The following is a 26,724-nucleotide window of genomic DNA, read 5'->3' as shown; positions in this document are numbered from 1 at the left end:
TATTTTAAAGAAGCTGACCAGGTTAATTAAGTTCACTCTTTCATTGCTCTCTGGATCATACTCTTGACTCTCCAGATTTCTTTCTCCACATTCCTCCATTCAGCCACCTCACTCCATTTCCACTTTTCAGTCTCCTTTTATATGTTGACTCTCCCATTAAACTCCTTGAAAGTAAAGATTTTTTTCTCTTTCCTTGGATTTGTATTCCCAAAGCTTACCAAGGGCCTGGCACAGAATAAGTGCTTAAACATTGTTTGACTGACTGTGTTATGACATGCATGGTATCTACAGAAATTTGAAAAGATGTGAGTGAAAAAAGCAAGTACTTATGAGAATGATAGGACTAATGGTTACAGTTTGTATTCACAACTATAAAAATAGAGAATAAAGATTGGAAGAAGAATTTGAAGTGACAGAAATAAGTTCTTTTTATTGTTCATGTTCTCTATGATTTTTATTATAAACAAACAACCTTAAAAAAGTAATCAGGGACTAAAATGAAAACAGAAAAAAAGGCAAATACAAAAGGGGGGGAACTTACCAGCATATTTTGTAGTGTTTGATTCATCCATGGACCAAAAGCAGTAATCAAAGGCAAAAACCTGCATCAAGAGAACAAAAAAGACATAAAACTCCCAGACAACCTCTCACTGATCTATCAGGCTCAAAGATGATTCACTAATAAAGACTGAAGGGTTAAGAAATTCTATTTACCCAAACTCTTTCACTTGGAAGAACTGAAATAAAAGCCAGAATGAATTGGAATATTTGTGCATTACATTTGACTTTACAGTAAATTCCTACCTACTCAGAATTTAGATAAACAAAAGTTCAAAAAAGATGTTTGCATTCTGTTTTATAAGAAAGAAATAAGTGATAAGTAAATAAAGTAATGTTAGAAACTTACTCCTAATACAAGGTTAGGTAGGTGGATGTCTCCTATATCTGGTGGCAGATATTTGAACCTACTAGCTATGTGATCCTAGGAGTTATTTAAGCTCTGCTTGCTTCAGTTACCTCATTTGTAAAATGAGGATAATAATAACATCTGAATCCCAGATGATGAAATATTTCTACAGATCAGATATTTCTATAGCACTCTTAGCAGTGCCATGAACATGGTATACACTATATGAATGTTAGCTATTACTACTTCTATTATTAAAGCAACTTTATATATATCAGATATTTTTCATATGTATATATGTAGATTCATTCTTCAATATTTACTACGTCTAAAATATTATTTGAAGAAAATTATAGCTCTTTGATCTGATAGTATTATACTAGTTAGTCTATATACCAAAAAGACCAAATAAACAAAATTTAGTAGAACTATTTTTAAGGACAAAAATTAAAAACTAAGGTGGAATCTATCTAATGGAAAACCATCAAATAAAAGAATAAAATAAAATTTTCCTGCACTGGAAAAAATTATGAAAAGGAATAGATTCAGAGAAATCTGAGGTGACTTCTTTGAATTTATAGTGAAATAAGCAGAACCAAGAAAACAATTTATACAACTTGTTTAATGATTTCAGTTTATATAACTAAAACATTGCAAAGAAAGGAAAGAAACAAGCAGTTATTGAGTACTTAGATTAGAAAACAAAAGTATTTAGCTTAGTACTTTATAAATACCTCATTTGTTCCTTACAACCCTGGAGATAAGTGCTATTGTTGTTGATTCTTTACCCCTTTGCAACCTCATTTGGAGTTTTCTTGGCAAAGATACCAGAATGGTTTGCCATTTCGTTTTCCAACTCATTTCACTGATGAGGAAACTAAGACAAATAGAAGTTAAGTGACTTGCCCAGAATCTCACAGCTAGTAGTAGAGGGAGGGAGCATGGAAACTCATGGAACTCTGAGCCCAGAGTTGAACTTGGAAAGAGAAGTCTTCCTGACTATGTCCAGTGCTCTTATTCACTGCCTCTACATAGCTGCCTGAACTGTATTATTATTCCCATTTTACAGTTGAGGAAAATTAAACAGTCAGAGATTAAGAGGCTTGCCCAAAGACACATAGCTAATAAAGTTTGAAACTTGAATTCAACTCAGATCTTCCTGATTCCAGCCTAAAACTCTTATCTACTGTATTCAGCTGCCTCAAAAAAACCCCAACTCTGAATAATTTAAAAATTCTTGTTAAGGGGGCAGCTAGGTGATTGAGTGGATAGAGCACTGGCCCTGGAGTTAGGAGTACCTGAGTTCAAATCTGGCCTCAGACACTTAATAATTGCCTAGCTGTGTGACCTTGGGCAAGTCAATTAAACCCATTGCCTTAAAAATTTTTTTGATTAATGCAACGACTAACTATGATTCCAGAAGATTAATAAAGTATAGTATACCTTTTTTAAATAGCAGGAAGGATAAAATTAAGGAGCAGAATACAAACATATATTTTAAAACATGTTCAGAGTTGTATTTGGTTTGCTTGACTGTGCTTTTTTAGAATAAGATTTCCTTTTATTTGGACAGCTTTGGAAAAATGAAAGGGAAAAGAATACTAGCATAAGTAATGTAAAAATAGTATATCATTAAAGCATTTTAAAAATGCTCTTCAAGATGCAACTCCCAGATTAAGCTCATCACCTATAATTTTATCATGCTTCTAACTCAGGTCTCTATGTTCACCACCTCCCATGGAAGACCAATGTCATCCCAATATTTTCCTTTATAGACATCAAGTTTTTTCTTCACTCCACTCTGCATCTATTACTATGGCTGGTTGCAACATGTTCCAATGGGAAATACTCCCTTCCATGCTCCCTCCCTCTACTACATGTTTGTATGTATTCTCACTCCTTCTTGAGTCAAGGACTGTCTTTCCTTTTAGTAATTGTATCCCCCGAGTTGAACACAGTGTCTGGAACTTACTAAGTGCTAAAAAAAGTTCTATCTCATTTGTTTGGAATGGTTTGTTGGTTATTTATCAAGCTCATCAAATCAAATAAAAAAAATACTTTAAAAAATATTCTATAGTGTAAACCTGGTCTCACAATTCTGAAGCCCACTCAACTCCAATGATTATCAATTGTACTTCACTTCATCAACATACTAATATTTCCATGCTCAACTTAAATATTTCTTTGTATCTGACCCATGTTCTCTTTGAGTTAGCAGTCTTGGGGTCTATTTAAAGCTAATCCCTCCAAAGTCAGTTTTCATCTCATGACTTCATGCCTGTAAATGAATTAAACTTTTGATCCTGCTCTGGAAATTTCCATGAAATCTTTTTTAAAGTATAAAAGAAAACTTGAGCAAGGATGGAGAATATAGGCATCAATTGCAATTCCTCTAACAATCAAAACAAGTGCCTTGGTTGCAGCTTACTAATTCAATATGCTTAAAAGAAGGGGTAACTAGTTAGCTCAGTGGACCTACGTTCAAATTCTGCCTTAGACATTTGAAACTTACTAATTAATTGCCTCCCCCCACCAAAAAAGCTTAAAATTAGAAAACTGAGGCAAGGAAATTTCATAGAATCAGACTTAAACCTAAAAAGGTACATGGATGCCATCAAGTCAAACACTGTCACTTTATAGATGAGAAATTGAGGCACAGAGAGACCAGGGATCATATAGCAATAAAGTGTCTGAAGCAGAATGTTAATCTGGGTCTTCTTGACTCCCTGTTCAGAGTTGTATCTACAACAAGTTTAATCTTGATTTGAATGATTTCTCCAAGAACATAAAACAAATGGGAGGGAAAAACTCTTAGGGAATTTATCCTACACTTCTTGGAAGACTATAAGATTCTTAGAGTTAAGGGTCTTTATTTTTGTATATCTTAATCATCTTTGTATCCCACACAGCATGTAGCACAGAAAAAAAATAAGGATTTTCTTTTGCTAATGGATTTTTATTTATCTCCTTTTTATATATATCACTTACATTTTTCTTTCTCTCCTACAATTTACCTACAGTTTTTTAAAGAGGAAGAAAAAAGGGAAGCTAGGTGGCACAGTATATAGAGTACTGGCCCTGGAGTCAGGAGAACCTAAGTTCAAATTCAGCCTCAGACACTTGCTGATTGAGACGCTAGCTGTGTGACCTTGGGCAAGTCACTTAACTCCATTGCCTTGCAAAAAACAAAAAAAAGAGGAAGAAAAAAATCAATAGTTAATCAATAAGTTAAAAAACCCGTTATGTTATATACAATGTCACATATCTGTGCTTCCCCCTCCTCCACCTGTAAATAAGAGAATACATATTTTCTATCTCTCCTTTGAGGTCAAATATGCTTCATATTTTCACAACATTCAGTTTCAGTTGTTCAGTTGTTAGTCTAATCCATGTTCATTATTCCAGTCTCTACTTTGCATCAGTTTATGATTTATATAAATCTTTTTCCATCTTCTCTGTATTTATCATGACTGCCATTTCTTATAGCACAGTAACATCCCATTAAATTTGTGTTATACATTTAGCCATTTTCTAAATGATGGACATCCACTTTGTTTCCAGTTCTTTGTTACTATGAGTTGCAAATATATCTTGGTATTGGTATATTCTATTTGGTGTATATTGAGTTTATATTGAGGCTTTTCCCCCTTCTCAATGACCTCCTGAAGAGCATATACCCAGCAGTGAAATATTTCAATGAACAGGTATTTTAGCCAATAAAATAATGGCCAGAGTTGGAAGATGGAGTATTCTGTGCAAGAAACAGCAACGTTAATATTATATCGATAGTATACGTTTGTGTGTGGGAGAAGTATAAAGTGAAAGAGCACTGTAAAGTAGAAAGGAGTAAGGTTATGAAGGACTTTAAAAGACAAGATTTTATATCTGATCCTAGAGACAAAGGAGAGTCACTAGAAATATCTAAATGAGAGAGATAGGAGTTGGTTAGATTTTTCCCTTCAGGAAGAATATTTGACAGTTGGCTGGAAAATGAAGTGAAAGGAGGAGAGATTTGTGAAAGGAAGCTATTATAATCATTCAGATGTGGAGGGATGAGGACCTGTTCAGACAGTAGCAGTGTCAGAGGAGAGAAGGGGGTTTATATGAAGAAATGCCCTGAAGAAAGAAATGGCAGGATTAGGTATGAGAAGAGTTAAGGCATCAATTAGTATACTTAAATTGTAAGTCTGAGTAACACTAATAGGAAAGTTAAGAAGATAAGGTTTGAAGGAGAAAGAGAATGAGTTTGATTTTGTCAGATTAAATTTAAATTATAAGATAGCCAGTGTAAGATGTCCAAACTAGGAGACTAGAGAAAAGGAGAAGGGTTAGGGCTGGATAAATATCTCAGGACAATTATCTGCAGAGAAACGAATATATGGCACCTGATGAGATCATCAAGTGAAATAGTATAGAGAGAGAAGAGGGTCCAGGAAAGTCTTAAGGTCAGTGGGCATGAAGATTGAGGAGTAGTCACAAAGATAGGAAGGAAATAAGGAAGAGTAGTAGCCCCAAAACCTGGAGATGAGGTGGTCAAAGAGAAGAGAGGAACTGATCATTTCAAAAGCTGGAGAGAGGACAAAAAAATGATGAGGATAGAGAAAAGGTTATTATATTTGACAATTTCTAGAATGGTGTTGAGTATTAATGAAAAGATGCCTATCTTTAAAGACCTCTATTGTTCTCTGGAAATATTCATTGTGTTTCTTAATCATTAATAATGCTAATATTAGGTTTATTTTAGGTATTTAGAAACATATTTCTTTTCATATAGAAAAATAAGTTGTCTTTGCCTTGTAGAGTTTTTCAATTACATAAGTATTGCATTTGTCCAAAGGCTTTTTATCTACTGATAATTTTTATTTTTTAATTGATATTTTATTTTTCCAAATACATGTTATCAAAGTTTTTCAACATTCATGCATATGCATATGAATATTTTAAGTTACATAATTTCCTTCCACCCTCCTCTCAGTGGCAAGCAGTCAGGTGAATATTATACTTTGTATTTCAGTTAAACATGTTTATAGATTAGTCAGTTTCAATATAAGCAATCAGGATTAAGGGAAAGAAGTATACAAGAGAAATTTTTTTTTCACAAGGCAATGGGGTTAAGTGACTTGCCCAAGGTCACACAGCTAGGTAATTATGAAGTGTCTGAGGTCAGATTTGAACTCAGGTACTCCTGACTCCAGGGCCGGTGCTCTATCCACTGCACCACCTAGCCACCTAATAAGAGAAATTTTTTACAAAGGGAATATAATGTTCATCGAATTCTAAAGGGGATTTTTTTAGGTTTTGTTTTGTTTTTCTTCCTCTGCATGGGGAAAGCATTGTCCATAAGTGATCTAAAAGGGTTGTCCTACCTCTCTGAACTGCTAAGAGGAGCTGCATCCATCAACACTGATCAACTCACAATGTTGTTAATGTACAGAATGTTTTCTTGGTTCTGTTCCTTTCACTCAGCATCAAATCCTGTAATTCATTCCATGCTTCTCCAGAGTATAACCATTTATATAAATGGTTTTATAGAAAACTGCTTATAGAAACACAGTGTTCCATAAAATTCATAACTGGTTCAAACTTTCCCCAAACATTGGATATCCCCTCAACTGCCAATTCTTTGCCACTACAAAAAGAGCTGCTATGAATATTTTGGAACATATGGGACTTTTCCCATTTTTTAAGATTTCTTCTGGATATAGACCTAGAATTGGAATTGCTGGGTGAAAGGGTATGATCAGTTTTATTGCTCTTCGGGCATAGTTCCATATTGCTCTCCAAAATGGTTGGATCAGCTCACAACTCCACCAGCAATGAATTAATGTCTCAATCCTCACACAGCCTCTTCAACATTAATCATTTTCCTTTTCTGTCATTTTAGCCAATCTGTTAAGTAGGAGGTGATACCTCATAGTTGTTTCAATGTGCATTTCTCTATAATCAAAAATGATTTTTATTGGGGGGGTTAATATGGTCTATTAGTTTTTCTAATAAAAGAACATTTTCTTATGTCAGGTGATTCTTATATCTCTAAAAAGAATCAAACTTACTCATAGCATAGATCACTTTTTAAATGGCTTCATTCATTTTTGTTAGAATTTCATTTAAAATTTTAGATCCCTATCATTAATAATTTTAGCTTTATCCTTTTCTAGCTTGATGCTTATGTAATAAAAATAGTTTAAAAGAAAATTTCATTTCTCAATTTTTGAGAATAAGTTATATAGCATAACTATAAATTACTTTACATACTAGATAGTTCTCTTTAACTGAGAACATATCTGGACAAGGACTTTTATTTTTTAATTTATTTTTATTAAAGATATTATTTGAGTTTTACAATTCCCTCCCCCGCAATCTTACTTCCCTCCTCCACCACCCCAAATGGAAAGCAATCTGTCAGTCTTTACTTTGTTTCTATATTGTACATTGATCCAAATTGAGTGTGATGAGGGAGAAATCATATCCTTACAGAAGAGACAAGAAGTCTAAGAATAAGATCAGACAATAAGATATCTGTTTTTTTCTAAATTAAAGGGAATAGTCCTTGAACTTTGTTCAAACTCCATAGCTCCTTATCTGGATTGTTACACTGATGGAATGAGTGAGTCCTTCAAGGTTCATCATCACTCCCATGTTGCTGTTAGGGTATACAGTGTTTTTCTGGTTCTGCTCATCTCATTCAGCATCAATTCATGTAAATCCCTCCAGGCTTCCCTGAAATCCCGTCCCTCTTGGTTTCTAATAGAACAATAGTGTTCCATGACATACATATACCACAGTTTGCTAAGCCATTCCCCAATTGAAGGACATTTACTTGATTTCCAATTCTTTTCCACCACAAACAAGGCTGCTATAAATATTTTTGTACAAGTGATGTTTTTACCCTTTTTCCTCATCTCTTCAGGGTATAGACCCAGTAGTGGTATTGCTGGGTAAAAGGGTATGCACATTTTTGTTGCCCTTTGGGCATAGCTGCATAGCTCCAAAAAGCTTTCCAGAAAGGTTGGATGAGTTCACAGCTCCACCAACAGTGCAATAGTGTCCCAGATTTCCCACAACCCTTCCAACAATGATCATTATCCTTCCTGGTCATATTGGCCAATCTGAGAGGTGTGAGGTGGTACCTCAGAGAAGTTTTAATTTGCATTTCTCTAATAATTAAGGATTTAGAGCAATTTTTCATATGGCTATGGATTGCTTTGATCTCCTCATCTGTAAATTGCTTTTGCATAACCTTTGACCATTTGTCAATTGGGGAATGGCTTTTTTTAAAAATGACTCAGTTCTCTGTATATTTTAGAAATGAGTCCTTTGTCAGAATCATTAGTCATAAAGATTGTTTCCCAATTTACTACATTTCTTTTGATCTTGGTTACAGTGGTTTTATCTGTGCAAAAACTTTTTAATTTAATGTAATCAAAATCATCTAATTGCTTTTTGGTGATGTTCTCCAACTCTTCCTTAGTCATAAACTGCTCCCCTTTCCATAGATCTGACAGGTAAACTAGTCCTTGATCTTCTAATTTGCTTATCGGATTGTTTTTTATGTCTAAGTCCTGTAACCATTTGGATCTTATCTTGGTAAAGGGTGTTACCTGTTGGTCTAATCTAAGTTTCTTCCATACTAACTTCCAATTATCCCAGCAGTTTTTTTTTTTATCAAAGAGGGAGTTTTTATCCCAACAGCTGCACTCTTTGGGTTTATCAAACAGCAGATTACTCTAGTCATCTCCTGCTTTTGCACCTATTCTATTCCACTGGTCCACCACTCTATTTCTTAGCCAATACCAAACAGTTTTGATGACTGATGCTTTATAATATATTTTTAGATCAGGTAGGGTTAAGCCACCTTCTTTTGCACCTTTTTTCATTAAGTTCCTAGAAATTCTTGACTTTTTATTTCTCCATATGAATTTACTTACAATTTTTTCTAACTCATTAAAGTAATTTTTTGGAATTTTGATTGGTAGGGCACTAAACAGATAGTTTAGTTTTGGTAGAATTGTCATTTTTATTATATTAGCTCTACCTATCCACGAGCAGTTGATATTTGCCCAGTTATTTAAATCTTATTTAATTTGTGTGAGAAGTGTTTTATAATTGTTTTCAAAAAGTTTCTGAGTCTGTCTTGGCAAACAGACTCCCAGGTATTTTATACCGTCTTTGCTTACTTTGAATGGGATTTCTCTTTCTAGATCTTCCTGCTGTATCTTGAAAAGTTGAGGATTTATGAGGGTTTATTTTATAACCTGCAACTTTGTTAAAATTGCTAATTGTTTCCAGTAGTGTTTTGGATGTTTTCTTGGGATTCTCTAGGTAGGCCATCATGTCATCTGCAAAGAGTGAGAGTTTTGTCTCTTCCTTCCCAATTCTAATTCCTTCAATTTCTTTTTCTTCTTTAATTGCTGAAGCTAACATTTCTAATACAATATTGAATGGTAGAGGTGATAATGGGCATCCTTGTTTCACCCCTGATCTTATTGGGAATGCCTCTAGCCTCTCCCCATTGAATATAATGCTTGTTGATGGTTTCAGATAAATACTGCTAATTATTCTAAGGAATAGTCCATTTATTCCTACACTCTCTGGTGTTTTTAGTAGGAATGGATGCTGTATTTTGTCAAAAGCTTTTTCAGCATCTATTGATATGATCATATAATTTCTGAGAGGTTTGTTGTTGATATGATTGAGTATAACAGAACCATATTGATTTCATAGAAAGTTAGGCAGAGTTCCATCTTTCCCTACTTTTCCAAAGAGTTTATATAGAATTGGAACCAATTGTTCCTTAAATGCTTGGTAGAATTCACTTGTGAATCCATCAGGCCCTGGAGATTTTTTCTTAGGGAGTTCAATGATGGCTTGTTGAATTTCTTTTTCTGAAATAGACTTGTTTAGGTATTTAATCTCTTCTACATTTAACCTGGGCAACTTCTATTTTTGTAAATATTCATCCATTTCACTTAGATTATCAAATTTATTGGCATAGAGTTGGGCAAAATAATTTCAAATTATTACTTTAATTTCCTCCTCATTGGTGGTGAGTTCACCTTTTTCATTTATGATACTAGCAATTTGGTTTTCTTCTTTCTTTTTTTTAGTCAAATTGAGAAGAGGTTTATCAATTTTATTGTTTTTTCATAATACCAACTTTTGGTTTTATTTATTAATTCAATAGTTTTTTTGCTTTCAATTTTATTAATTTCTCCTTTAATTTTTAGAATTTCTAATTTGGTATTTAATTGGAGATTTTGATTTGTCCTTTCTCTGATTTTTTCAGTTGCATGTTTAGTCCATTGATTTCCTCTTTTTCCAATTTATTCATGTAAGCATTTAAAGCTATAATATATCACCTGAGAGTCACTTTGAATAAATCTCATAGGTTTTGGTATGTTGTTTCATTATTATCATTATCTAGGTTAAAATGGTTAATTCTTTCTATAATTTGTTTTTTAGTCCACTCATTTTTTAAAATGAGGTTATTCAGTTTCCAATTGGTTCTGGGTCTATATCTCCTTGGACCAGTATTGCATATGACTTTTATTGCATTGTGATCTGAGAAAGATGTATTTACTATTTCTGCCTTTCTGCAGTTGATCATTAGGTTTTTATGTCCTAGTACATGGTCAATTTTTGTATAAGTTCCATGTACTGCAGAGAAAAAGGTATATTTCTTTCTATCCCCATTCAGTTTGCTCCATAAGTATATCATATCCAATTTTTCTAACAATCTATTTACCTCCTTCACTTCTTTCTTGTTTATTTTATGATTTGATTTATCTAGATCTGAGTGTGGAAGGTTGAGGTCTCCCACTAGTAGAGTTTTTCTGTCTGTGTCTTCCTGTAGTTCTTTCAGCTTCTCCTCTAAGAATTTGGATGCTATCCCACTGGGTGCATATATATTCAATATTGAAATGACTTTATTGTCTATGGTACCTTTTAGGAGGATAAAGTTTCCTTCCTTATCTCTTTTAATGCTATCTATTTTTCCTGCTGCTTTGCCTGAGATAAGGATTGCTACCCTTGCTTTATTTTTACTTCAGCTGAAGCAAAATATATTTTGCTCCAATCTTTTACCTGTACTCTATATGTATCTCTCTGCTTCATATGAGTTTCTTGTAAGCAGCATACTGTCAGATTCTGGTTTTTAATCCACTCTGCTATTCGCTTACATTTTAAGGGAGAGTTCATCCCATTCACATTCAAAGTTATGATTATTAATTCTTTATTGCTCGCCATGCTATCTTCCCTCTGTTTGTTTCCCCCCTTTATTCATATTCCCTAGTATTTTGTTTCTGTATACCACCCCTTCAGTGTGTTTGCCCTCCTATATCACACCCTCCCCTTTCTTTCCCCTTTACCTTTTTTCCCTTTTCCCTTCCCTTCCTTTTATTAGTACCCCCTTCCCCCCCCCCACTCCCATTCCCTTTCTCTGTCCCCCCTTTTTCCCTTTTAATACTTGAAAGGTTAGATGTTTTATAAGCTGAGTAGGTGGAGGTTGACTTTAAGCCAAGTCTGATGAGAAGAAGATTCAGGTGTTTCTCATCTCCTCCCTTCTTGCCCTCTATTACCATAGGTATTCTGTACCTCTTAATGTAATGAAATTTATCCCATTCAATCCCCTCCCTCCTCCAGTCTCTTTCCTTTTTAAGGAGGTAGTGTTTTTTTAGATAATTCTATCTGAGTCATAGAAAATTCTGAGTATGTGTCACTTCTAGCTAAGTACATTCTATCTAATAGAGTTAAAATTCTTGAGAGTCATTAGAGTCTTTCTCCCAAGTGGGGTTAAAGCCAGTTACTTCCCATTCGATAGCAGTTCATGGATTGATTATGAATGTCCATCATTTCTGGCTAGGTATATTCTCTCTGTGTTGGAGTTACAATTCTCAAGATTTGTGAGAATCTTTTACTCCATGCTGGGATATCGCCAGTTTCAACTTACTGGATAACAGTTTTTTTCCTTTTACCACCCCCCTTTATTTTTACCATTTCATGTATCTCTTGAACCTCTTGTTTGATGTCCAAATTTTCTATTTAGCTCTGGTCTTTGCATCAGGAAATCTTGGAATTCTTCCATTTCATTAAATATCCACTTTTTTCCCTGGAAGAGAAGGTTCAGCTTTGTGGGATAGTAGATTCTTGGCTGCATTCCAAGCTCCCTTGCTCTTCGAAATATCTCAGTCCAGGCCCTTCGATCCCTTAATGTTGATGCAACCAGGTCCTGCGTGATCCTTACTGTGGCTCCTTGATATTTAAATTGTTTCTTTATGGCTGCTTGCAGGATTTTCTCTTTTACCTGATAGTTCTGGAATTTGGTCACAACATTCCTTGTTGTTTTCATTTTAGGATTTTTTTTTTCTGGAGGGGATTGATGTATTTTTCAATAAGTACTTTGCCCTCTGGTTCCATGATATCAGGGCAGTTTTCCATCACTAGATCCTGTAATATTAAGTCCAGGATTTTTGACTCTTCAATGTTTTCAGGAAGTCCAATAATTCTCAGGTTGCCCCTCCTCGATCTATTCTCGAGGTCAGAGGTTTTGTTGATGAGGTATTTTACATTTTCTTTTATTTTTTCTATTTTTTTTATTTTGTTTAACTGGCTCTTGCTGTCTCATGGTGTCATTAGTTTCCGCAGACTCCATTCTTTTTTTTAGGGAGGGGTTTTCTCCATTAACCTTTTGCAACTCCTTTTCCAATTGATCAATTCTACTTTTGAAAGAACTTTCCATTTGACCAATTGAGGTTTTGAGAGAATTATTCTGTTTTTGCATTTGCCCAATTGAGGATCTGAGAGAATTATTCTCTTTTTGTATTTGTCCAATTGATGATGTGAGAGATTTATTCTCCTTTTGTATTTGTCCAATTGTATTTTCTAAGGATTTGTTTTCTTGTTGCAAGGTATTAATTGTCTCTCCCAAATTTTCCAGTTGATTTTTAAGCTCCTTCCTTATTTCTTCAAGGAAGTCTTTCTGTGCTGAAGACCAGGTCATATTCTCCTCAGAGATTCTAGGTCTCTCTGAGTTTGGGTCTTTCCCTTCCAAGACTTTTTCTATGGATCCACCTTTCTGCTGACCCTTCTTCATTTTGCTAAGACCTTGAGCTGCAGAGGGGCTGGTTCACAGGGCCTTTGGATGGCGAAAGGCTTTACTCTGGCTTTACTCACTGAATGCAATTTCTCTGGCTGGCCAGTGGGAGTTGCTGGTTTTTTTCACTGGAGTGTCTGTGACCTTGATTGAGGCTTTCTCCCTTTGCTTGAAGGAGAAGTTGTAGCTATTGAAATCTTTTTCCTTCAATCAATGGTGCTCTTTACCCTGGCCTGAGGTCACTCCTCTCTGTTGTCAGCTGGGCTGGTTCTTCTGCTCACACACCTGTGCCTGAGGCAGAAGTAGTCTGCAATTGTTTGTTCCGGGAAGAGGCCTCCTTTGTAATGGAGGCGTGGACTCAGAGTTGCTCAGACCAGAGGAGCCCAGGGATGGTGTCCACAGCTCTCCTGCACCAGAACTCTCTCCCAGCCCTGTTGGCAAGCTCCAGAGGGACAGCACCAACACCAGTGCCTCTGCTCCCTAGTTGACTCTAGCCCCACTGCTGATTCAGTAGGTTTGGCTCTCTGGCCCTCAGACTCCAGGATCCAATTCAGCTGCTAATCTGGCTGATCTGGGGCTGATCCACCCTCTGAGCCCAGACTCATCCCCCCCCCCCCCCCGAATTCGTCCAATGTTGCTGCAGGAGACAAATCCTGAGGTAGATGTTCTTTCTCCTGGCTTTACTTTCTAGGTTTTGTGGGTCGGATTTCTGTTAAGAGGTTTATTTCACATGATAGATGGGGAAATGTCAGGAGACTTTAGAACTGTGCCTGTCTTCTCTCTGCCATCTTGGCTGGAAGTCTGGACAAGGACTTTTTAACTGCTATTTCTTCTTTGAATTCTTCAAATTCATTTTCTAAGATGCGATTATGATACTTAATTCATGTTCTGTTCATTTTAGCATTCTATATTTTGGTAAGTAATCAGCAGTTTCCTTTTAAATTCCTAATTTTGCTAGCATAGTATATAGTTCAAATTATCCTTTTTTATGTTGTTCATTTTTAATTTAGGTAACCTGATTTTACTTTTATTTTCTAATCACTAAGCCTCTCTTTTTTATTTTAACATATTTTCAAATACACGAATTTGCCTTGAGAACTGTTTTGTCACCTTTCTCAAACGCTTTCTACTGCCTTTTTTTCCCCCCTACAGTGAACTAAATAGCCACAAACAGTTCTGCACTTCTGAGTTCCTCTATCCTTCACAATCTTCTTCCTTGGGTCTACACAGTCAACCCCTTTCTTTTTCCTCGAATCTTGGGGCTAGTCCAATTGGTGATGTAGATGTGTTATTTGAAAATTTGAACTACCATTTAATAAACACACACATTTATTTATTTATGTGATAGAAGGCAATAGAAGTTAAGTGACTTGCCCAGGGTCACACGGCTAGGGTCTGAAAAAACATATTTGAGCTTGGGTCCTCCCGACTTCAGATAATTTTTTGAGCCTGGAATCAAGGCGATCTAATTTCAAATCTGGCCTCCAATACATACCAATTGCACGACGCTGGGCAAGTTTCTCTCAGTTTCTCTAAATGTAAACTGGAGATAATAGCACCCATTTCGTAAGGTTGTAGAATGCATTAGAACAGCATTTCACATATAGTGAGCACTATCTAAATGCTTATTCACTCTCTCTCCTCACATCAACTGTCTGATCATGTATACGATTCATATCCATATTGCCCCATCTCTAAAATTAAGGGAAGGAACCCTCCTTTTAAACTCTTTTGTTAAGCCAAATTTGGTCATTATAATTACAATTTATTAACATGATATTCTTTACATTTACATTATTGTCATTGATTCTGTTCACTTCATTATTTCATATGTCTTCCTATATAATTCTCTGAATTCATAATCACTTTCATACTCATATATTTATAATTTATAGTATTATGTTATATATGATTTATAATTTTTCAAAACTATCATTCCCTGAAATGTTTGCAGTTATGAATTGAGAATTTTAGCTAGCTGGCTTCAAGACAGAACTATAAAATGTAGTTTTTGTTTTCACTAAATTTTAATAGCAGAACCTATATTCCCTTGGATGAAGAACTTACATAAATTTGCTATGACTTGTTTGAAAGGGAAGAGAATATTTTTAAAATATTATTTTTAATATAAAAGATCACACTGGATGACAAAATTGTCTATTTATGAAGATCTCAAGGCATTTAAAATGCATCATGAAAATCTAGCTAATTCTTCCACCATTTCTGGAAGTAGGAAAGAGGAAGGGTAAAGTGTTTTAATCTCATTTTTAAGAATAGGGAAGAGACACCAATGAAAAATATTTGGCTTGATCAAGTTAGAAGCATAAACATTTTTCCAGATTTCCTGAATCTAATAGAGTTTAGGAAATTTATTCATAATTATTTGAACGTAAAAAAGTAAAAACATAATAACATGCAAGCAGCTAGACATAATGTCAAAGTTAAACATTCCATTGCCTTAATGCACATTTCAGAATGGATTTATACTTCATAAAATTAATTCATTATTTCTATTTTGCTTGTTGCCTAAGGCAGCCAGAAACAGATATAGTAGTACTTAAGTTTCTTCCATATTCTGATTTTTAATGAAGACCACATAACATGGGTTCTCTAACACCACATCCAAAATGTAATTTGGGGTACATTTCAAGCACAGAATACTACTTACTGAAAAAAATACTGAAAAATCAACTCAAAACTGGGCAAGTATTACATTATTTATCTACTCACTCTGGGAAATCATCATTCCTGCTCATTGAAATGTAGCAGAAGGGGAAAAGAATAGAAATGGCTTTTAGTGCCTGAAAAATCTTAACTTTAATAGACACTGTACATCTGGATGGGATCTGGAATTTGCCTGTCACTTACTATTAATATATCTATTGCCAGGCCAACCAAACCTTGACACAGCATTAGGGATGAATAATATTTAGATTAGACTGAGCACAAGGCTTTTAGAATAGAACAAGGTGGAAGAAGCAAGCTCATTCTCAACCTAAATCTCCAAATGATAGGGTTCAAGACAGCTAGCCTCTAAGATATGACTGCCCATAATGACTCAGGACTAGGTTATATTGCACCAGTTCCTCCTTAGACTTTAGACCAAGGGTGAGGAACTGTTTTCTGCTAAGAATAATTTGTATATTTTATTCATACAGTCTCCTACATACGGGGGTCATAATTAAAAATTAGCCTCCTATGCTTAGGCAAATATTTAATTAATTCACCCTAAAAAGCTTCTAAATTTATTGAATTTTGAGCTCCACTTGGGCATTGCCATGGCAGTGCCAGAACAAATGATTTCAAGATCTCCCTACTCCTGCTCTAAACCCACTTGATCAATCTCAAGGAAGAAACAAGACCTCTTCGATGATATATTTGCTCCATGTCACTCACAGTGTGGAGGGGAGGGACTGAAGAAGGAAGTTATCTATTGGTAGAGGTCACAGAAATCTTAGAGTTGCTTTTTCTGGTCCTCCTAATCCCCATTAATTATTTATCAAGCTTCTGCCTGAAGACTTTCCATAATGGGGAGTCTACTTATCCTAAAAGAAAAGGTTATTACTTTTTATAGTAAGCTAAAATCTACTTCCTAGTAACTTTTTTTTTGCTAGTTAAAAGAATTTTTTGTTTTTATTTCTTACATAATATGGATGCAAGTATAACACACACACACACACACACACACACACACACACACACACACATATAAAACACCATAATCCCCCAAGAATAAAATTTACACACTAAACAGTTCCATACTCCAAGATCATAATTATAAAATCTACAGACTTCACTAGTAATAGTTCAGTATCTTAATTCAAAGGTCCAAATTCTCAGACATTAGTACTAATGTCTTTTTACTCTGTGGAAAAGGTAAAATTAAATTTCCTATGGAAAGTAAGTCATACTAATTTACTCTAAAAGTCAATGTATAAAACCAAGCAGTTTTGAAACCTGCATTATTTAAATTAAACACATATTCACTGAGCACTTATTGTACTTGAGGCCTCCGTACCTTTTTAACTTTATTTCCTGTTAAGAAAATTTATGGTTTTTAATTTAGTATCACTTAACATGAACATAAATTGAGTGTTCAAAATGATCTTCCAATGATTATCTAATGATTTTCACCAAAAAATTCTTGAGGTGAAAATCAAATATGATCTCTGATACAGGATATTTTTGGGAATGCTTTAAATTATATTCAAGTTCAGATTAATACAGCAAAACAGCATGTCTGTCTACAGTCTGTAGATGCTTTTCTTTTCCTTAATAATATATGTAAATTGAATTACTAAGTAATTCCCAGTATAATTGGATTTTACTGAAATTTCTGTTTTCATTGTTTTCAACAGTTCCTTGTGCATTTTCTGTATCTTGATAACATCACCCCACTGGACCCAAACACAACTGGTTCCATGAAGTGGGAAATAAAAGCTGGTTGATGAAGGCCACAGCAGGAACCGGATATATAAACACAGGTTTTATTGTTATATGTTCAATGGAACTGGAGCCTTTCTTATCATTATGTTCCTGGTGGGCTGAAGATGGAGTAATGGAGTGTTAGTTCTTCAGGCCAAAAATACACGAATATTTTGGACAAAGGCCTCATTCTATGGCTGTGGTCAGCAACTTGAGGGCTTTCTGTAGATTCTGCACAGCAGTGATCACATCTTCATATTGCAAAGCACTGCCTGCCTACTTGCAGTATTTCTGAGCTCTGGCAAAATCCTCTGGTGTTAAGACGGACATCCCCTACAGACATAGTACTGAAAAGGGCTGGATCAACAGCAGGAATATTCTGTGTACTGGGTTGGATGGTATTATCTGTTACACTTGTGCTATGAGGAACTTCTGCTGGTGTATTAGCTGGTGCATGAGCACCTGGAGGAATTTGTATTCCTGTTGGCATGTTGCTTGGGTCATATGCTGAAGATGAACTTTGGGGTGGATGAGCAGGGGGAGGAGAAGCACCAGATTCTTCATTTTCTTTATCATTACTTTCTTCATCCATTCCAACAGGTCCAGCTTGTGGAGTTTCTCCATTTTTAAGACAGTTATGGATATAAGTTGCCTTCCATCTGTGTTTCATGTTTTCATCAGTGAGTTCTCCAAATACTGTTAAGACATCTATCAGAAGACTTGCAGTATAGAAGGACTTGATCATGTTTTTGTGAAATCTTCCAGCACAATCTTCATTGCATAAAGGAACATTTTCAAAGCATAACTCTCCACGTGGGCACAACCAACTATTTCTTGAGTAATAGCTTCATTATAACCCAACTGCTTTTTTAAAGGTTTTTTCAAGGCAAATGGGGTTAAGTGGCTTGCCCAAGGCCACACAGCTAGGTAATTATTAAGTGTCTGAGGCCAGATTTGAACCCAGGTACTCCTCACTCCAAGGCTGGTGCTTTATCCACTATGCCACCTAGCCGCCCCATCCAATTGCTTTTTAAGAGCTTCCAGCTGATCCATAAGACTATCAATTTACTATCAATTTTCATTCCATTGCATATAAACGACAGTAGTAGGCCACTCTTGCACTGTCCTTAGATGATGCTGGAGGCTTTTAAACTGTGGGGGCAGTGGGGGTAATGGGGCCAGGGCAGCCATCTCTCTGCCCAGCAAAGCCACTTCCTTACTCACAGTCACACACACACAACCCCCTAGTAACTTTTGAAAATTGCAATATTTTATTCTAAGCATCCCTCATTCCTTCTACTGATCCTTATGACACAGTCTTGAATTCTCTCCCCATCTTGGTTACCCACCTTTAGGGTAAGTCTACCTTATAAGCAGAATCATTTGATGATGCCCATCCTTAAATGCATTTAACAAATTATTGAAAATGGAATGACTTAGGGGAATTTTTTTTAAAATATCAGATTTTTAAAAATTATAGTTTGAGATTTTTAAGAATTAAAATAAAATTAAAGGCACTTATGTTTTGCTATTCTGAATATAGTGTGCTAAGATTATTAATAAAAATTAAGAAATGGAAAGAGGTCAAACAATTTCTGCTGCAGGAGATTTCATAGGTCTAAGATGAAGCAGAAAAAAAATCAGTATTCCCAATGCCTTTGATGGGATTACATCAAAGTGCTTAATAATGGATGTGAGGAATGCTTACACACTATTGCTCATTGAAGATAGAGGAAGAAAAATTACGTAATCATTTTCATTGGATCCATTACTAATTTATGGTTACATAATTTCAACTGATTTCTTACTTCTGTTAAGAATTTTATTGCACCTACCCTATTAATTCACTTTCTCATTCTTCATGGCAGCCCTTCCAAATCTTTTCATCTCACCTCAAGCCTTTTATGGTTCCTCCTCACCCTAGTCTTTCAGTGGTTATTCTTGCTTCAGATTTTATAGAAATAATCCAATTCATCTTTCCTTTTTTAAAAAATTACATAAATAATTTTGTTTTCTAATTATGTACAATAGTTTCTACCAATCATTTTTGCAAGGTTTTGAATTTTACAAAATTTTCCCCCTCCCTCCCCCTCAATAGAAGGCTATTTGATATATTCTTTACATTTGCTTCCAGGAAGTGCATAGATCAAATTGAATATGTTGAAAGAAAAAGAATATCCATAGGGAAGAAAGAAAATACTAGAGATAGCAAAATTATATAATACATACAGCAACTTTTTTAAAATTGAAGATAATAATCTTTGGTCTTCATTTAAACTCCACCATTCCTTCTCTGGATACAGATTGTATTCTCTATCATGGATCCCCATGAATCATTGCACTGATGGAGTGAGCATGCCCATCAAGGTAGATCATCACCCCCATGTTGCTATTAGGGTGTACAATTCTTTTGTTCTGTTCATCTAGCTCAGTATCAATTCATGCAAGTCCTTCTCTGAAATCCCACCTCTCCTGAGTTCTCTTAATAGAACAATAGTGTTCCATCACATACATATATCACAATTTGATCCCCAATTGATGAATATCCCATTCAATTTCCAATTCTTTGCCACTGCTATGAATATTTTTGTACATGTGGTATTGCTGGATCAAAGGGTATGCCCTTTGGGCATAAGTCCAAATTGCTCTCCAGAAAAGTTGGAGCAGTTCACAGCTCCACCAACAATACATTAGTGTCCCAGATTTTCAGCATACCCTCCAACATTGATCATGATCTTTTCTTGCCACACTGACCAATCTGAGAAGTGTGAAGGGGTACCTCAGAGATGTTTTAATTTGCATTTCTCTAATCAGTAATGATTTAGAGAAATTTTTCATATGACAATAAATAGTTTTGATTTCCTCATCTGAAAATTGTCTTTACATATCTTTTGACAATTGGGGAATGGCTCGTTTTTTTTTTTTATAAATCTGATATAGTTCTTTACATATATTTTAGAAATGAGTCCTTTGTCAGAAACACTAGTTGTTTTTTTTTTTTTAGATTTTTTTGCAAGGCAGATGGGGTTAAGTGGCTTGCCCAAGGCCACACAGCTTGGTAATTATTAAGTGTCTGAGACCGGATTTGAACCCAGGTACTCCTGACTCCAGGGCTGGTGCTTTATCCACTGTGCCACCTAGCTGCCCCCAGAAACACTAGTTGTAAAAATCATTTCCCAATTTATTGCATTTCTTTTGATCTTGGTTACAGTAGTTTTTGTCTGTATAAAAGCTTTTTAATTTAAAGTCATCAAAATGATCCAGTTTGTTTTTTATAATGTTCTCTATCTCTTCCTGGGGCATATAACTGCCCACCATTTCATAGATCTGACAGGTAAACTATTCCTTGTTCTCCTAATTTGCTTATAATATCAGGGGCAGCTAGGTGGCACAGTGGATAAAGCACCAGCCCTGGAGTCAGGAGTACCTGGGTTCAAATCCGGTCTCAGACACTTAATAATTACCTAGCTGTGTGGCCTTGGGCAAGCCACTTAACCCCATTTGCCTTGCAAAAACCTAAAAAAAATTTTGCTTATAATATTGGGTTTTTTAAAATATCTAAATCCTGCATCCATTTTGGTATAAGGTATGAGATATTTTATAAATGTCATACTATCTTCTGGTTTTCATTCATGTTATTGGTATCCAAGAGTGAGTTCTTATCATAGAAGCTGGACTCTTTGGGTTTATCAAATAGCAGATTACTATAATCATTTCCTGTTGTCACTTTTTAAAAAAAATTATTCATTTAATGCAATGGGGTTAAGTGATTTGCCCAAGGTCACACAGCTAGACAATTATTAAGTGTTCAAGGCTGGATTTGAACTCCAGGACTTGAACTATCCACTATGCCACCTAGCTGCCCCTCCTGCTGTCACTTTTGTGTATATAATCTATTCTACTGATCTACCACTCAATTTCTTAGCCAGTTCCGGACAGTTTTGATGCCTGATGCTTTATAATATAATTTTAGATTTAGTAAGGTTAAGCCACCTTCTTTTGCACTTTCATTAAATCCCTTGATATTCTTGACATTTTGTTTCTCCATATGAATTAGTTACAATTTTTTCTAGTTCAATAAAGTATTTTTTTTAGAAGTTTGATAAGTATGGTACTAAATAAGTAGTTTAATTTAGGTAGAAATGCCATTTCCATTAAATTAACTTGGCTTATCCATGAGCAGTTGATATGTGACCTTTTAATTAGATATGATTTTATTTGTGGGAAAAGTGTTTTATAGTTGTTTTCATAGAATTTCTGAGTCTGCCTTGGCAAGGTAGACTCCCAAGTATTTTCTGAAATTATTTTAAATTGGATTTCACTTTCTAACTCTTGCTACTGTATCTTGTTATACATACATACATATATGTGTGTGTGTGTGTGTGTGTGTATGTGTGTGTGTGTGTACACACACACAAAGAAATGCTGAGTATTTATGTGGGTTTATTTTATATCCTGTGAATTTGCTGAAGTTGCTAATTGTTTCCAGCAGTTTTTTAGATGATTTTTAGGATTCTTTAGGTATATCATCATATCATCTGCAAAGAGAGTTTTGTTTCTTTCTTCCCAATTCTAATTCCTTCTATTCCTTTTTCTTTTTTTATTGCTGAAGTTAACATTTCTAATACATTATTGAATAATAGTAGTGATAATGGGCATCCTTGGTTCACCCCGATCTTATTGGGAATGCTTCTAGCTTTTTCCCATTGCATATAATGTTTCCCCATTGCAAATGATGGCTTCAAATAGATCCTGCCTATCATTTTAAGGAACAATCCATTTATTCCTATATGCTCTCTATTGTTTTCAGTAGGAATGTGTGCTGTATTTTTGTCAAAAGCTTTTTCAACATCTATTGAGATAATCATATGATTTCTGTTAGATTTGTTATTGATATAGCCAATTACGCTGACAGTTTTCCTAATACTGAGCCAATCCTGCATTCCTGGAATAAATTTTGCTTGGTTGTAGTGTATTATCCTAGTGATAACTTGCTGTAATTGCTTTGCTAATATTTTATTTAAGATTTTTGCATCCGTATTCATTAGGGAAATTGATCTATAATTTTCTTTCTTTGTTTTGACTCCTCCTGGTTTAGGTATCAGTACCATATGGCTGTCATGGAAGGAATTAGGCATAGTTCTCTCTTCACCAATTTTCCCAAATAGTTTATATAGAATTGGATCCCATTGTTCCTTGAATGTTTGATAGAATTCACTTGTGAATGGATCTGGACCTGGAGTTCATCGATGGTTTACTGAACTTCTGAGATAGGGTTGTTTAACTATTTAATTTCTTCTTTATTTAACCTCAGTAATTTATATTTTTCTAAATATTCATTCATTTCACTTAAATTATAAAATTTATTGGCATACAGCTGAGTAAAATAGTTCCAAATTATTACTTTAATTTCCTCTTCATTGGTGATGAATTCACCGTTTTCATTTTTGATACTAGTAATTTGGTTTTCTTCTTTTTTTTAAACCAAATTAAACAAAGGTTTATCTGTTTTATTGATTTTTTTTCTTAGACCAACTCAATTTTTTAATTCAATAATTTTCTTGCTTTCAATTTTACTAATTTCTCCTTTAATTTTTAGAATTTCTAATTTGGTATTTAGTTGGGGGGTTTTAATTTGTACTTTCTCTAACTTTATTAGTTGTATGCCCAGTTCATTGATTTCCTCTATCTCTAATTTATCCATATAAGCATTTAAAGACATAATATAGCCCCTGACAGCTGCCTTGAGTGTGTCCCATAGGTTTTCATATATTGTCTCATTATTGTCATTGTCTTGGATGAAATCACTAATTTTTTCTACGATTTGCTGATTGATCCAATCATTCTTTCAAATGAGGTTATTTAGTTTCCAATTAGTTTTAGGTCTATCTCTCTCTCCATGGCCCGTTATTGCATGTTATTTTTATTATATTATGGTCTAAAAAGGATGTATTCAATATTTCTGCATTTGATTATGAAGTTTTTATGCCCTAGTACATGGTTAATTTTTGTGTAGGTACCATGTACTGCAGAAAAAAAGGTATATTACTTTCTATCCCCATTCAATTTCCCCCTGAGGTCTATCATGTATAGGTTTTCTAACATTTTATTAACCTCCTTAATTTCCTTCTTGTTTATTTTGGTTAGATTTATCTAATTTTGGTTAGATTTATCTAATTCTGAGAGAGGTAGGTTGAGGACTCCCATCAGTAGAGTTTTGCTGTCTATGTTCTCCTGTAACTCATCTAGCTTCTCCTCTAATAGTTTTGGTACATACATATTTGGTATTGAAATTACTTCATTGTCTAATGTACCTTTTAGGAGGATATAATTTCCTTATCTCTTTTAATGGTATATATTCTTGCAGCTGCTTTTTTTTGAGATAAAGATTGTTTCCCCTGACTTTTTCACTTCAGCTGAAGCATAATATATTCTGCTCCAGCCTTTTACCTTTACTCTGTATGTATCTCTCTGCTTCAAATGCATTTCTTGTAAGCTGTATATTGTAGGATTCTGTTTTTTAATCCACTCAGATATCCATTTACTTTTTTTTTAAGTTTTTGCAAAGCAATGTGGTTAAGTGGCTTGCCCAAAGCCACACAGCTAGGTAATTATTAAGTGTCTGAGGTAGGATTTGAACTCAGGTAATTTCACATTCAAAGTTATAATTACTCTTTATTGCCCTCAATGCTGTCCTTCCTCTGTATTTTCTCCCTTTTTTCACCTTATCCCTCTTTCCCAGTACTTTGCTTCTGAACACTACCTCCTTGCCCTCTTCCATCCAATTCCCCTCCTCTTTCCTCTTTTCTTCCCCCCTTCCCCTTTACCTTCTTAATTCCTGAAAAATTAACTTTCTAAACTCAATTGAAAATGTGTGTTAATCCCTCTTTGAGCCAAATCTGATGAGAGTAAGATTCGGGTGGTTCTCATCTCCTCCCTTCTTCCTCTCTATTGTAATAGATCCTTTGTACCTCTTCATGTGAAGTAATTTAACCCATTCAATCTCCCCCTTCCTCCTGTCTCTTTACTGTCCCCCTTTTTAAAGGAGATATTATTTTTAAATCTTTCCATCAGAGTCACAAACAAGCCATGAGTGTCCATTACTTCTCGCTAAGTATATTCCCTCTAATAGAGTTACATTTATAAAGAATTGTGAGAATCTTCCTCCTAAGTGGGGATGTAGCTAGTTTCATCTTATTGAATAATAGGTTTTTTTCCTTTCCCCTGTTTACCTTTTCATGTATCTCTTGAGTCTCCTGTTTGAAGACCAAATTTTCTGTTTACCCCTGGTCTTTTCATAAGGAAAACTTGAAAGCCTATTATTTCATTAAATATCCACTTTTTCCTCTAGAAGGGAAGTCTCACTTTTGCTGGATAGTGCATTCTTGGCCGCATCCCAAGCTCCCTTGCTCTCCAGAATATTATATGCAGCTAGGTCCTGTGTAATCCTGACTGTGGTTCCTTGATATTTGAATTGTTTCTTTCTGGTAGCTTGCAGGATTTTCTCCTTGATCTGATAGTTTTGGAGTTTGGCCACAGTATTCCCTGGTGTTTTCACTTTGGGATCTCTTTCAGGAGGGGATCAATGTGTTCTTTCAATGACTCTTTAGCCCTCTGGCTCCAGGATATCAGGGCAGTTCTCCTTCACTATATCCTAAAGTTGGAGTCCAGGCTTTTTTTATAATTCAGGGTTTTCAGGAAGTCCTATGATTCTTAAATTGTCTCTCCTGGATTTACTTTTCAGGTCTATTGTTTTCCCAATGAGGTGCTTTACATTTTTTTCTATTTTTTCATTTTTTTACTTTGTTTAGCAGATTCTTGTATCTCATGAAATCATTAGTTTCCACAGATTCCAATCTTTTTTTAAGAGAAGCTTTCTTCATTTACCTTTTGCACCTCCTTTCCCAATTAGCCAATTCTATTTTTGAAGGAGTTGGCTTTTTCCATTTGCCCAATTTTGTTTTTCAGAGAATTATTTTCTTTTAGCGCTTGTTCAATTGTATTTTTCAAAATATGTTTTCTTGTTGTAAGATGTTAATTTTCTCTTTTTCCAATTTTCCCACATGATTTTTGGCTCCTTTCTAATCTCTTCTAAGAATTCTTTCTGGGTTGGAGATGAATTCATACTCTTCTCTGAAGCTCCAGGACTCTCTGAGTGAGGATCTTGCTTTCAAGGTAACATTCAATAGACCCCAACCTGTGCTGGTCTTTCTTTATTGTGGGCCCTTTTCCTAGGGTCTTGTGTTGGTGGAGGGGCTGGTTCATAGACCTTCAGTGTTGAGATACCTAAAGGCCTTTCCCACTTCAGGGGGTTACTCAGTGGGTCAGCCTGTAAGGAATGCCAGAAGCTTTCTCTGGATGGTCTGTGATGTTGATTGGTGGCCCACTTCCTATGCCTGGGGGTGGGGTGGGGGGGTGGACAGAGGCAGGATCTGGGCTGTTCTTGAGGACTGGGCCCTCAGGCTAGAAAGTTAATTAACTTAATCAGTGATCAGTGCTGGGGGAGATCTGCCACCCATATCTGAGCCTTAGGACAAGGCCTGGGAGCTGTTATAGTGTTTGTTCTGGAGAAAAGCCCTCCCACAGGAATGGGGTAGGGAGCCCTCAGCTGGAAATACGGGGACTCTGCTGAAAATATGGGGGCTCCAGGTTGAGCTAACCAGCTAGATATCTGGGTTGCTGCTCTGGAACTCTCTGGTCCACCATGCACAAAGCAAAATGTTCTGCTGCTGCTCTCAGGATAGAGTCCCAGACTCACCTCATTGCTCATTATCTGGGTCTCTTCTCTCTGCTCTTTTCTCTCTGCTCCTGGGCAAACCTGAGTTCCCCTGTGACAGACCTTGCTCAGGGCTGTTCTCTTTGGTTCTTCTCTGGGTTCTGTGAATCCAAAATCTGTTAAGAGCTTGATTCATGATAGTTCCGAGAGAAGGCCAGGAGAGCTTAAAACATTTCCTGGCTTCTCTCTGCTATCTTGACTGGAAGTCAATAATTGAATTCATTCACTGTGCGCTCCCTCTTCTCTTTTCCTCATCTCCTGAAACTCAGGTGTCAAGTGCCACTCTCTTCTCCTTTAGCCCTGTCTCACATGATATGGGTTTAACTCTTTATTTTTAGATATATCTTTAAGTATATTTAGATGTATAAATGATGAATAAAATTTAACTCTAAACATTCTCTGGATCTCTATCAAGCCTTTGCTATTAAGGAAAAATGGAAAAATATACATTCGATTCCCTTTCTCCACAAAGAAATTTTAGCATTTTCTATAGGGTGGCACATAGCAGGCAACTCAATGAATATT

General features: G+C 35.4%; 1 protein-coding gene and 1 pseudogene across 10 annotated transcripts in view; both read right to left on the bottom strand.

Moving 5' to 3' along the window:
- The window catches only part of KIF13A (kinesin family member 13A), a 262,629-nt gene that overhangs the window by 144,998 nt on the left and 90,907 nt on the right, over positions 1–26,724 (bottom strand). For all 10 annotated transcript variants that reach the window (XM_074207196.1, XM_074207200.1, XM_074207201.1 and 7 more), the window contains exon 4: positions 542–602. In XM_074207196.1, the coding sequence (XP_074063297.1) occupies positions 542–602 (61 nt within the window). The remainder of the gene's footprint in view (positions 1–541; positions 603–26,724) is intronic.
- Positions 13,622–18,215, bottom strand: LOC141502450 (vacuolar protein sorting-associated protein VTA1 homolog pseudogene; annotated as a pseudogene).

The sequence above is a fragment of the Macrotis lagotis genome, chromosome X, assembly GCF_037893015.1.
Source record: "Macrotis lagotis isolate mMagLag1 chromosome X, bilby.v1.9.chrom.fasta, whole genome shotgun sequence".
Lineage (NCBI taxonomy): Eukaryota > Metazoa > Chordata > Mammalia > Peramelemorphia > Peramelidae > Macrotis > Macrotis lagotis.
This window is presented reverse-complemented; position numbering and strand designations above follow the sequence as displayed.